The sequence below is a fragment of the Pongo abelii genome, chromosome 5 (assembly GCF_028885655.2).
Source record: "Pongo abelii isolate AG06213 chromosome 5, NHGRI_mPonAbe1-v2.0_pri, whole genome shotgun sequence".
Taxonomy (NCBI): Eukaryota; Metazoa; Chordata; class Mammalia; order Primates; family Hominidae; genus Pongo; species Pongo abelii.
This window is the reverse complement of record NC_071990.2, coordinates 44,653,660-44,667,576: the sequence shown is the minus strand read 5'-3', so window position 1 is coordinate 44,667,576 and position 13,917 is coordinate 44,653,660. Positions and strand designations below refer to the sequence as shown.

Genomic DNA, 13,917 nt, shown 5'->3' with positions numbered 1-13,917 from the left:
CTTTCTCCGATCTTTAACACTCCTTTTCAGACCTTTAATGCCCTGCTTTTCCCATAACGGTATATGGGACTAATTCTGCTAACAAATTCCTTATTCCATGATTTTCATAGTGGTTCTGTTTCCTTAATTAAATCTTGACTGATATACCCTAGACTACGTCAGAGGAGGCCAAGAGACAGAAGCAAACCTCTCTTATCCCTAGCTACACACAACAGCAGCCAGAGGTACCACCTTTATCACACATAGAACAGAGACACTGAACCAAGAAAAGCTCACAAAGTGAAAACAAAATTTATCAAAATTTTACAAAAAAATGTCACAGACTAGACTAAATCTCAACTTCTGTCAGTTCATCTTAGAGGTTCCAAAGGGCTTCAACCAATCATAATCATTTTCATTAATAGATATTTATTTTACTGTGGCAGAGACTTCTTGTCACCAAGCACCCATTCTCTTCCTCCATAGTAACAGAAGCCTCAATTCTTAACCAGCAACTGGCTACCCAGAACAAATATCACATGTCCCAGTAGCTAGGACATGTGTGCCTAAGTTCTGGCCAGCAGGACAGACAGAATGATGTGTGCAAGAGATGTGTTCTTAAGAAGGGAAAGGGTGTGCCCTTTTTCCTCCTTCTTGCAGGCTATATGCAAACATGATGGCTGGCCCTGCAGCGACTGTACCTGCCACAAGGAGAAACTAAGAAGAGAAACCTGACATGGGGGAGGACAAAAAAGCAGGTGCCCAGGTCCCTGACACCAGGGAGTACCACACAAGCCCCAGTTTGATTTATCTCTCAACACTTAGAACATGAAACAGAAATAAACCTCTATTCTATTTAGGCCACTGTTAGAGGTTTTCTGTTACAGCTAAACCTAATTCCAACAAATATATTAACTTCCCCCACATCTTTTAGAAGAGAAATCCAAAGTTACAAGCCCCAAACTTACTGCATATGGCTCAGGTTCTAAACCTGTTTTGTGCTTTTTCAAAATAACTACTACTATCCCAGTTAACATTCACTCATTACTTCAATATTCTTTAACAATCAGTTAAAAAGCCTGTTAAAAACACAAAAGGATACTACAAGGCTATAGGAAAGACAGTGTGGTACTGGCACAGGATAGATAACAGATCAATGAGACGGAATTGAAAGTCCAGAAATAAACCCTTACATTAATGGTCAATTGATTTTTTAAGGGCTGCTAAGAACATACAATGGGAAAAGAACAGTCTTTACAACAAATTGTGTTAGGAAAACTGGATATCCACATGCCCAAGAATGAAGGTAGATCCACACCTAACAGTACATAAAAAACTAACTCAAAGTGGATCACAGACCTAAATGTAAGCACTAAAACTATAAAATCTGAGGAAAAAACATAGGAGTAACTCTTCATGACCCAGGGTTGGAAAGAATTTCTTGGATAAGATTAAATGCATAAGCAAAAAAGAAAAAGATAGCTAAACTATACTTCATGAAAATATAAGCCTTCTGTACTGCAAATGAGAACATCAAGAAAGTGAAAACACAACCTACAAAATGAGAGGAAACATCTGCAAGTTATATATCAGATAAGGAACTTATATCCAGAATATACAAAGAACTCTTACAATTATAAAAAACCCAGTCAGGTGCAATGGTTCACGTATATAATTCTAGCACCTTGGGAGGCTCGGGTGGGAGAATCTTGAAGCCAGGAGTTCAAAACCAGCCTACGTAACACCAGCAAGACCCTGTCTCTACAAAAAAATCTTTTAAATTAAAAAAAAAAAAAGATAACCCAATTTAAAAATGGGTAAAGAATATGAATAGCTATTTCTTAAAAAAAAACATATATATATACACACACACACACACACACACACACAGGCCAGGCCAGGCACAGTGGCTCACGCCTGTAATCCCAACACTTTGGGAGGCCAAGGTGGGAGGATGGCTTGAACCCAGGTCTTCGAGACTAGCCTGGACAACATAGTGAGATCCCATCTCTACAAAAATAAAAAATTAGCCAGGCATAGTGGTGCACACCTGTAGTCCCGGCAACTTGAGAGGCTGTGGTGGGAGGGCTGCTTGAACCTGAGAAGTTGAGTCTGCAGTGAGCCATAATGGCGCCACTGCACTCCAGCCTGTGTGACAGGGCAAGACCCTGTCTCAATAACAACAACAAACATATAAAAATGACCAATAAGCACAAGAAATGTCATTAGCTATTAGGGAAATGCAAATCAAAAACACAAGATATCACTTCACAACTAGGATCTGTTTGATTATAAGATGGCTATAATCAAAAAGACAGAAAACAAGTGCTGGTGAGGATGTAAAGAATTAGAACCCTTACACATTCCTAATAAAAACGTACAATGGGCTAGGCGCGGTGGCTGATGCCTGTAATATCAGCATTTTGGGAGGCTGAGGCAGAAGGATCACTTGAGGTCAGGAGTTTGAGACCAGCCTGGGCAACACAGTGAGACCCCCATCTCTACAAAAAATTAGAAAATTAATTGGGCCTGGTAGTGCATGCCTGTAGTACCAGCTACTCGGGAGGCCAAGTTGGGAGGATCGCTTGAGCCCAGGAGGTCAAGGCTTCGGTGAGCCATGATTGCACCACTGCACTCCAGCCTGGGCAACAGAGCAAGACCGTGTCTCAAAAATAAACAAATAAAACAGTGCAGCGACTTTGGAAAACAGTCTGGCAGTTCCTCATAAAGTTAAACATAGTCACCACAGGACCCAGCAATTCTACTCCTAGGTATATACGCAAGAGTAAGGAAAAAAACATGTCCACCCAAACATCTGTTCAAAGCAGCATTATTCCTAACAGTCAAAAGGTAGAAACAACTCAAGTGTCCATCAGCTGATAAGTGGATAAACAAAACATGGTATGTTCATACAATGGAATATTATGCAACGACAAAAAGGAATAAAGTACTGATGTAAGCTACAACATGGATGAACCTTGACGATATTATGCAAAGTGAAAAAAGCCAGTCACGAAACATCATATATTATATGATTTCATTTACATATATGTGCAGAATAGGGAACTCTATAGAGACACAAAGTAGATTAATGGGTGCCTAAAAACTTGGCAGGTTTGAGGGCAATGGGGAACGACTGCTAATGGGTACGGGTTTTCTTTCTGGATGATGAAATTATTCTAAAATTGACTGTGGTGATGGCTATACAACTTGGTAAACACAGTAAAAATGGGTGAATTCTGTAAGAATGATATCTCAATAAAACTGTTTAAAAACCATGAAAAGAGTTCCATTAAATGTCCCTTATATTGCCCTATAATGTAATTTTTTCCCAAAATTAAAACAAAACTATTTTTTTTTATTTCAAGTGTGAATATTCACACTTGCAAACTTCTTCAAACAGCACCGCTGAAAAAAGTGGGGGGTCAGGTGCAGTAGCTCATGCCTGTAATCCCCAGCACTCTGAGAGGCCAAGGTGGGCAGATCACTTGAACCCAGGAATTCGAGACCAGCCTGGGGCAATATGGCAAAACCCTGTCTCTACTAAAAGTAAAAAAACTGGCTGGGCGCAGTGGCCGTGATCGTGCCACTGCACTCCAGCCTGGGTAATGGGAGTGAGACCCCGTCTGAAAAAAAAAAAAAGTGGGGGACAGGTTATTCCTATCTGTCAAAGAAGTGGAGACACCTGAAAGGCTGAGGCGTGGATAAAGTGACAGAACCAGGAAAGCATGCTCTGTATTTTAATGAAAGGGCTGCCTAAGTGCTGCACATGCACGAGCAATACTAAGCCATGTAACACTGACAGAGCCTCTATCAGAAGCATCTCCATCACTTCAGGGCCACCAGGAGAAGATGGCTGGTGGGATTCTTACAATACCTATAGCCATTATTGCCCCCTGTTATTAACAGTCTATACAGTTTAAGTGGATTCCTGTCTGTATTCTGGACTGTTTAGGTCCGTCCTTATTTCCTCTGTGAGTGGTTAGGTTTTCTCTTTCCCAGTCTGCCTGAACAGGCTTATCTGACACTTTACCTGGCCTTGAACACCCTGAAACACATTCCTTACTTGTGTTCAGAATCCAAGGAAATAAATGCAAGATCACATTATTGTTTTTAAAACTTCTGATATGCTAGATATTTTACTTATTTACTTGAGAAACCCTATGTTCAGACCTCCTCAAAGCCTTGAGCTGGCTAATAACTAGTGTGCCATAATTTCGGAAACTTTCACGAAACAATATAAAATGAGAAGAAAAAGGAGAGTGATAATAAAAAACAAAGACTATAGGATTTTTAGTCACACACACACACTCTCTCTCTCTCTCTCTGTCTCTCACAGGATTTACAGAAAACAGAGGGGCTTTACTCTCTGAAGAGAGTACAAAAAAGATTGCTAAACCAGAGAATACCAGGAAGAGTTAAGAGCAAAATTATCACTATGAAAATAGAGAAATGAAGCAGAAGTTTTTATTTTAGATTGGAGACATCCAGCCTTTTTCCCCAACTAGGTTCCCAGAGACTGGCCAACTTTATACCCTGTAGATAGGAGACTGGAAATTACTTCTCTGAGGAATATGACTAACCTAAGCAAAAAGAACTAACACTGACATCAAGAACTCTCCCAATGAAACATCCCAGCCAGATCAGCCTCCAGGGAAGCCAGGAGTCAAGAAGGCCTACTCACACCTAAGGAGCTTCCAATCACCTTGTGATTGCCCCCAACCCACTTCTAGACACAGGCAAAGAGCACCAGACATTTGAGGAAATACCCATAAGGAAAGACAGAAAGGAAACAAAACAAAAAACTTAGAAACTATGCAAGGAAAAGAAAACTTATAAAAACAAAACCATCATTAACAGCCTCAGAAAAATAAGACACTCATGAAATAAGAGATGGCAAAAAAATACTGAACAAAATTTTAAAAAGCTCTTAAACATTACATATATGATAGTAAATTAAAAACTGAATAAAGATAAAATTGAGAAAACCTCCTACAAATAAATCAAAATCAGTAAGATAGAAAACTGCAGAGGAATTAATAGAAAACCTGGAGGTTCATAAAGAGATCAATGAAAGGGAGAAAAACAATTTTAATTCAAAATAATTTTACAAAATTGAAGGCCATGAGTCTCTGGAATGAAAAGATCCACAGTGGTTGAAAAAGACCTTCACCAAGAAACATGCATCATAAATCATGCAAGATAATATAAGCTTCAAGAAAAGAAAAAACGAGGTTTCCTTTTAACAAACTGAAAAGTATAGGAGGTCTCAAGAGCACAGTGGAAGCCAGAAGACCTTGCAGTGCTACCTTCAACACTGTGAACAAAAACCACCACAATCTGGGATTCTATACCCAGTTATACTATCAACCAAGAGGGTAGATTAGTAATTTACAGATATGCAAGATCTTGAAAAATTCTACCTCTGGAAACAACCTAAGGGTCCATCAATGGAGAAATGAATTAAAAAATGTGATACATAAACACAAAAAAATACTATTCAGCCTTAAAAAAGAAATCCTGTCATTTGTGACAACATGGATGAAACTGAAGGACATTACATCAAGTAAGCCAGATACAGAAAGACAAATTCCCCATGATTTTACTTATTTGTGGGATCTAAAAAAGTCAAACTCACAGAAAAAGGGTAAAATGGTGGTTACTAGAGGCTGAGGGGTGAGGGAACCAGGGAGATATCTGTCAAAGGACAAAAAATTTCAGTAAGACAGGAGAAATAAGTTCCAGATATTATACATCACAGTGATTATAGTGAATAACAGTATACTGTACATTTCAACATTGCTAAGGGTAGATTTTAAGTGTTCTTACCACAAAAAAATGATAAATATGTGAAGTAATGCACATGTTAAACAGCTTGACTTAGCCATTCCATAAGGTATACATATATCAAAACATCATACTGTACACCATAAATAGATACAATTTTTCCTTATCAATGAAAAAAACTAATAAAAAAAAAATTCTACCTCCTATGAACCCTTTCTCTGAAAGCTACTGAATGATATTCTTCATTGAACAAGGGAGTAAACCAAGAAAGCCAAAGACATAGGAGCCTGCAAAGAGGGGATCCAAGGGACTCTCTAGGGTGACAGTGAAGGGAAATCAAAAGAACAAGCTATAAACAAGCTCTGAAGAATAATCAGTTCAGGCAAGAACATTCGGAAGTTCTAAGAAAGATTTCTTCAAAAAGATGAGACTATCTAAAGTCAGCACAGGTTAGAGAAAACAGACACAGCCAGCGTAGTCTAGAGTTGAATTAGTGCTTAGTCAAAAAACTTAGCAACTGAATAAAACAAGTATTAGCTCCAAGAAAAACAAAATACTATACCACAAAGTACAATGGTATGCTATGGATTACATACTATATGTACAAATATTACATATTTGTATAACTTACACAAATTATAAGGTAATTCATGGTTTAGCAATGAATAGGATTTACAGAGTCATAAGATAAACCAAGAACATAAAGCTAACCAAATTATAACAGACAATAGGGGAATAGAAAATGTATGCATGACGGACACAGAGGGTGTGAAAGCCAAATGTCAAATTCCATGTGGAAAAACAACAGATAATGCCTAAAACTGAAAATGGTCAATGAGTAACAAAGATCTTTTAGTAGTAAGTAAAACAAAGAGTTGTAACAGGCACCTCTATCGATGAGGGGCACAAGTGTTTTTCTTGCTAAGCCTTACACAACTGTTTGCCTCGAATCAAAGCCTTAAAATTACATTCCTGACTATTAGAGATGAGGAAATGAGATGTAAGGGTACCAAAAGACCCAATTATGTTTTGTAGGTTTGGATATTCTCTGGTATACAGACACCCTGGGAACACACAAAGCTGTGTCTACCCCACGTGTTAGAGAGAGGGAAGAAAGTAGAACTGCGGGCACACTATGTGAAGCTAAGTACAGAAATGCAAGGAAGTATTTCTTTCTTTCTAGGATTCGTAGGCAATGTGAAATTTTACAAAACTATGCTTTACTAACAGGTACAAAAGACTAATGAAGGTAGAAGGGCTGGCTTCAAAAAGTTATAAATTAATAAATGTGAAAATAAAACTACCTTATTGCTGAATCTATTTAGCTTCTCTACTACAGAAATGTTGCAAGATCTATGCATTCAGGACTCAGTTTCAAACCATTTACACTAAAAGAAACACAACCAAACCACTTAGTTCTCCTGCATGATACTTCTAAGGACAATAAACGAAGTAAAAGGCTCATTCTACTACGTGACACCTTACCTGCAGAATTCTGTCCTGGGAAGCTGGCGTTCGTGGTGTTCTAAGAGCAATGCTGTTGTTGGTGACATTGTACTCAGACAAAAGTGTACTAGAAGCAGAATTTGTTATGCCAGATTCCTCAGCAGTTTGACGTGCAATTTCACTCGCTTGGCCTACTTTTACAACTTCCTGGAGTTCTGCATCTGAAATCTAAAAGGACACAATTATCATAGTAAGCAACATTTTAACTGAGGCCGGGCACAGTGGCTCACACTTGTAATACCAACACTCTGGGAGGCCGAGGAGGGCAAATTGTTTGAGGCCAGGAGTTCAGGACCTATCTGGGCAACACAGCAAAACTGTCTCTATTGAAAAAAAAAAAAAAACCCAACATTTTAACTGAGAGCTGACACAGCTTTAAATTTCCATATTCCAGAAAAATGAATTGCTGAAGCTGTGTGATTAGTATCACGGGTTCACGATAGTACTCACCTTTTTTGTGGCTTTGAAAGTTTCCATAATATAGCTTTAGAAAGCCTTCCCTACAGAATGTGAGGGGAAAATTCACATATGATATAGAATCAAGCTACAAAGGCTGTATCTCTATACTGAAATTCTTTCAAATCAACGTATCAGTGTACCAAGAATGTAAAATAGCAGTATTTATACAAAATTGGAGGAGGAAGACTGAAAACCAATTAAAATATCACACAGAAAGAGTCTAGTGAGCCACAAGATCCCTAAGAAAATCTAAAGGTATTGTGTTAGTAATTTTACCAAAATAAATATCCTAAGGTGTACTAAGAAAAAAATTAAAGACAAAATTTCAATTTAATAAATATCCCCACTAGGAATGTCAGGATATGACGAAACTCGTTTATGCCCAAGAATCTTGTGTTGATGCAGCCAATGTGCTCATGTGGGAAAACAGTTCTTCTGGTCTCCTAAGTCCTTTCTTCTGCACCATTAAATCTGTCCAATTCTACAAAGCTGTACTACTCAAAACAGAAAAAAAAAAAGGGTTAGCCAGGCACAGTGGCTCACGCCTATAATCCCAGCACTTTGGGAGGCCGAGGCGGGTAGATGGTAGCTCACGAAGTCAAGAAATCGAGACCATCCTGGCCAACATGGTGAAACCCTGTCTCTACTAAAAATACAAAAATTAGCTGGGCGTGGTGGCGCACGCCTATAGTTCCAGCTATTTGGAAGGCTGAGGCAGGAGAATCGCTTGAACCTGAAGGCAGAGGTTGCAGTGAGCCTAGATGGCACCACAGTACTACAGCCTGGCGAAGAGCGAGACTCCAAGACTCCGTCTCAAAAAAAAAAAAAAAGGTTACTCTAAGGTCCCATGTTTCTGACCAACTATAGTAAGTCAAAAGAATACAGCCTGTAATAAGCTGAATGAAAGAACGTTTGTATCTCTTTTCTCCACAACTCCCACATTGATTTTCACAACTGTTGTCTCAAAAAAAAAAAGCGTAACACAACAAAACATTCCCTGGGAGAAGGCAGCTTAAAGTCCACAAAGCCAAACCACACCTTTACCCTCATCAGCTACAAAAAAGAAGCCTAAAGCTCTACCCTGTTGACAAAATGTTAAGAGCTGATAATTACTTACCAAACCATCATATGAGCAGTTTAAGATCTGATACAATAATTTATACAGAGAAGCTGAAGCTATCTTATCATACTATATCACAATTACTTGTGGGGTTTTTTTTTGGGTTTTTGTTGTTGTTGTTGTTGTTTTTGAGACAGAGTCTCACTCTGTCACCCAGGCTGGAGTGCAGTGGGCACCATCTTGGCTCACTGTAACCTCCACCTCCCGGGTTTCAGTGATTCTCCTGCCTCAGCCTCCCGAATAGCTGCAATTACAGGTGCGTGGCACCATCCCGCCTAATTTTTGTATTTTCAGTAGAGACAGGGTTTCACCAAGCTGAGCAGGAACTCCTCCTGTCTTGAACTCCTGACCTCAGGTGATCCGCCCGTCCTGGTCTCCCAAAGTGCTGAAATAACAGGCGTGGGCCACCACAGCCAGCCCACAATTACTTGTTTTTATGTGTGTCTCACCCATTAAACTGTGAATTTCTTAAGAGCATCCAGCACAAACCTGGTACACAGGCCTTCAAACATTTGCTGAATAAATGATATAAGCATATAAATTCACATAGTGAAAAATTTGCTTTTATCAGATTACCTGAGGGGCAGGAAGAACTAGTTTGCTTCTCTTTTTAGTAAATTCAGAAACACCACTAGTTTGAAGAATAGCTGATGGTAAATCAGATTCTTTTTTCCTTTTCAAATGCTGTTTGTCTTTTTTTCTATCTCTTCCTTCTTTTTCACTGTCATGGATCAAAGTAGAAAAGAGATTTTTAAGTTACATATAGGCAAAAACATTAAAATCCATACAAATACTCAAACCCTTTGAACAAACAACCTCATTTCTAAGAAAATAACTAAAAAGGCTAGGCGCGATGGCTTACACCTGTAATCCCAGCACTTTGGGAGGCCGAGGTGGGTGGATTACCTGAGGTCAGCAGTTCAAGACCAGCCTGGCCAATGTGGCGAAACCCCAACTCTACTAAAAATACAAAAATTAGCCAGGCATAGTGGCGCGTGCCTGTAATCCCAGCTACTCGGGAGGCTGAGGCAGGAGAATCATTAGAACCTAGGAGACGGAGGTTGCAGTGAGCTGAGATCGCACCACTATACTCCAGCCTGGGCAATAGAGAAAGACTCCATCTCAAAAAAAAAAAAGAAAACAGCTAAAAAAAAGGCAAAAACAATATACATTAAGTAGTCCCCTACACCATTACTTACTATATTCAAGATGAAAGCAAACTCAGAATAGCAACAAAATCATTAATAAGGTACCCTAATTGAAGTACTAAATATTAAAACATATAAGTATGAAGATTGTGATAAACAAAATATTCCACATAATGTCAAAACAAAAACTATTCCTATATTATGAATACATTCAATAAAAACGTGTGCACACAGGAAAAAGTATGACAAGTATGTAAAAAGGAAAATGTGTATGAAAGAAATAAAATTAAAACATAATTTTTAAATTTCCCTTTAAAACTTGTTATTAAATTGTCATGATTCTTAAAATTCACAACTTTTTTTAAAAAGGCTGTCTTAATACTGACAAGTGACATCTAAACATGGTTAAGAAGCCTAAAGACAGGCTCAAAGCAGTCTTTCAAAGCTCCAGGAATACCTCCCCCCCTTCTGTGTGTCTTTCTTGCCTCCCCCACTTAGTGCTCCTTCCAAATGAATAGTTTTCCTGTTCAATCTCTTTATTTGTAGAGCCTACCTAAAGCAAAGTCCTAATCTGAGGAATAAATACAGTGGAGTACATCTAAGAAAATCCTATTTTACAATGGCTGATAGCTGTTGTTTTGTAACAATTCATGTCAACAGAAATGAAAGGTCAACGGAGTAGAAAACTTTAAAAAATCCTTGACAACCATAAAATACTCTCCCTACAATATTCAGATATGAGATTTAAAGAAACTAAAAATCTCAAGAAATAGGGAAAATCTGCTGTGCCCTAAAACATAAAGATTTTATAAATGTATATCTATCCCATCAAGTGAAAGGATCAGTAAGTTTTTTCTTTTAATTTATTCTTAATAAAAACAAGGTAAAATTTTTCACTAGAAAAGACTAAAACGGCCAGGAGTGGTGACTCATGCCTGTAATCCCAACACTTTCTGAGGGACGCAAAGGGAGGGTAGCTTGAGCCTAGGAGTTCAAGGCCAGCATGGATAACATGGCAAGACCCACCTCTCTACAAAAAATAAAAAATTAGCCAGTCATGGTGGCACACATCTGTACTCCCAGCTACTTGGGAGGTTGAGGTGGAAGGACTGCTTGAGCCTAGGAGGTGAAGGATACAGTGAGCTGTGATCACGTCACTGCACTCCAGCCTGGGTGATAGAGTGAGACCTTGTCTTAAAAAAAAAAAAAAAAAATTTTTTTTAAAGGCTAAAAATACCAGACTCAATTTTGACAGATTCCTCAGCCACTAGTAAAACTAACCTACTCATAAACGTACATAAAAGTTAAGATGTGATTCAAAGAGTAAACAGTCAATTAAGAGTCATGCATTTCAACTCAAGAGCCATAAACAGCATTCTGTGCCGAAAACATGACAGCCAGAGTCCGTGATTTTCTCAGAAAGATGAATCCATTAAATAAATAAAACCATATGTAGGCCACATTGTACTAATAAAAATCTAGGCCAGGCACAGTAACTGATGCCTATAATCCCAACACTTTAAGGAGGATCGCTTGAGCCCAGGAGTTTGAGACCAGTCTGGACAACAAAAGGAGATCCCACCCTACAAAATAACTTTTAAAAAAATTAGCTAGGTGTGGTGGTGTGCACCTGAAGGCCTAGCTACTTAGGAGGCTGAGGTGGGAGGATTGCTTGAGCCCAGGAGGTCAAGGCTTCAGTAAGCCGTGTTTGTGCCACTGTACTCCAGCCTGGGCAACACAGCAAGACCCTGTCTCAAAAAAAAATTAATTTTAAAAAATTTAAAATAAATAAATAATAAAAATCTGGCTCTGACAAGGATAATACTTGGCCCTTCGTAAGACTCCTCCTACTATTCCTTTCCATTTCCAAAATCAGAAAGGCAACTTACGATCTTAGCTCCCCATCAAGATCCTGTTGTCTTAATTTCCTGAAATCTGCATCAAGAGCTTGGTAGTTTTCCTCGGAAGTATCATAAAAACCAAGGGCAGGCTTTTTTTCAAATGGGATTTCAGCATTATAATCAACTCCTCTCTTCCTTTTTCTTTTCTTCTGAATTTCTATGCCAGCTGCTCGAAGTTCTCTTCTTTTTTGGAGGGCGGCAAGACGTCTGAAAAGAATGCAAAATCACTTCGAAAATCATCTGCCATGTGACAGGGATAAATTATCCCATACAGTTAAAAAAAAGTATCTATTTATTTGGGGAAGAAATATTTATTTAAATCCTTACCTCACACCATTCACCAAAACAAATCCTAGTTTTAATTTAAAGGTGCACACACACATGCACATAATAAGGCAAAAAGAAAAACCAAAAGGAACTACAAGTAAATACATATCTTATCTCTGGATGGAAATGTACTTACTAAATATAAATTAAATAAATGGCAAAGGAAAAAAATCAACAGCTTTTTTTTTCCTTTTAATCCACTCATCTGCACATTGAATAGCTTTGAGACATAAAACTTCTAACTGTAACACTATGAAAATTTATAAATGAAATTAAAAGGCAAATAGTAGGAAAAAATATTTGCAAATAGTATGATGGTTAAATACAAAGAGTCTAAGCAAAGTTGTTTTTTTTTAATGCACTCAAAGGGTGTAAAAAGAGTAAAAGGAAACAATTCACAAAAGAAAAAATGCAGGTAACTAAAATGACAAAAGTTTTACTTAACAATTAAAGAATCACAAATTAAATTAACAAGTACCATTTGTGCATATCTAATTAATACCATTCAGTTTTTTGTTTTGTTTTAATGGCAAGGCTGCAAAAAATGGACAGTCTGCTGCACTAGCAATGAAAAAGTATACTGGTGCATCTCTTCCCAAAGAGAAGTTAGAAATACACATTCATAGTCTAAAGATTTTCATATTTTTTTGAGCAGCAATTTCACTCCTTAGCCTTTAGCCTAAGGAAGTAAGTTACACCATGAGCAAGGACTTAATTACAAAGCTGTTCACTAAGCACTGTTTATAATAGTAGATAGCTGGATACAATCTAAACATCAGTAAGAAATTAAATGAATTTATAAGATATTATACAGACATTTACATAAATTTTTAAAAGGCTATAAATCTACTCTGACATGGAAAGAGGCCCAAGACATACCACTGTGTAAAAAATGTTACAAAGTTTACATGTTACAGAGCAACACGTAAGAACTTTATGCATATCTATCAATGAATATATGCCTGAGGAGATATGAAGGATGTCCACCAAAATATTAATAACGATAGTCACTGGAGGGTGGAATTCCATTTAATGTTTACTTTTTTTCTTTGTATCTTCCTACGTTGCTATAACTGTAATGATTGCGTGATAAGAAAAGCTATTCACAATATGAAAGACGGAAAACAAGTTACAAAACAGTATCTATGAGTAACTTCCAGCATGACAGCATGAGGAACTCCATAAACTCACTACCCAGGGAGAATGGTGAAAATTACATATATTTTAAAAATAACCAATTAAAGTCACTGAAGAGGATCTGAAGCAGATACAGCAAATATATAAACATTAAATTAAGAAAATCTACTTTAACTCGGTAAGAAACACAAGAATATAATATTTAAATCAAGACCCACTCCCTCCTTCCCCCCAGCTCAGAGAAATGGAGACTCCACTCCACACAAGTGCAGCGAAGAACCCAGGACTCCTTCTCCCCTCCAGCTCCCAGTAGTAGGGCTTTCATTCCAGGAGGATTAGGACATCAGTATTTCTGGTGGCAAAGTTCCATTAAGAGTGGCTGAAAAGTGGGCTTCCTTCCTCCATCCAAACAGAAGTCCTAGCTTTGGACACAGTGCTGCTGAGAATACTGGAGCCCTGATAGCCTTTGCCCTGGCTTATGAGATGAGGGTTCCACACTGGGGGTGGACGGGGAGGGCAAGCCAAGGAAACCTTGGGCTGCTGTCCATCCCCT

General features: G+C 38.2%; 1 protein-coding gene across 1 annotated transcript in view; it reads right to left on the bottom strand.

Annotated features, from left to right (window-relative positions):
- CDC5L (cell division cycle 5 like) overlaps positions 1-13,917 on the bottom strand; it is a 60,420-nt gene that overhangs the window by 32,980 nt on the left and 13,523 nt on the right. Inside the window, exons 6-8 of the mRNA XM_002816940.5 lie at positions 11,889-12,107; positions 9,428-9,572; positions 7,252-7,440 (exon numbers count right to left, since the gene is read on the bottom strand). Coding sequence (XP_002816986.2) covers positions 7,252-7,440; positions 9,428-9,572; positions 11,889-12,107 — 553 coding nt within the window. The remainder of the gene's footprint in view (positions 1-7,251; positions 7,441-9,427; positions 9,573-11,888; positions 12,108-13,917) is intronic.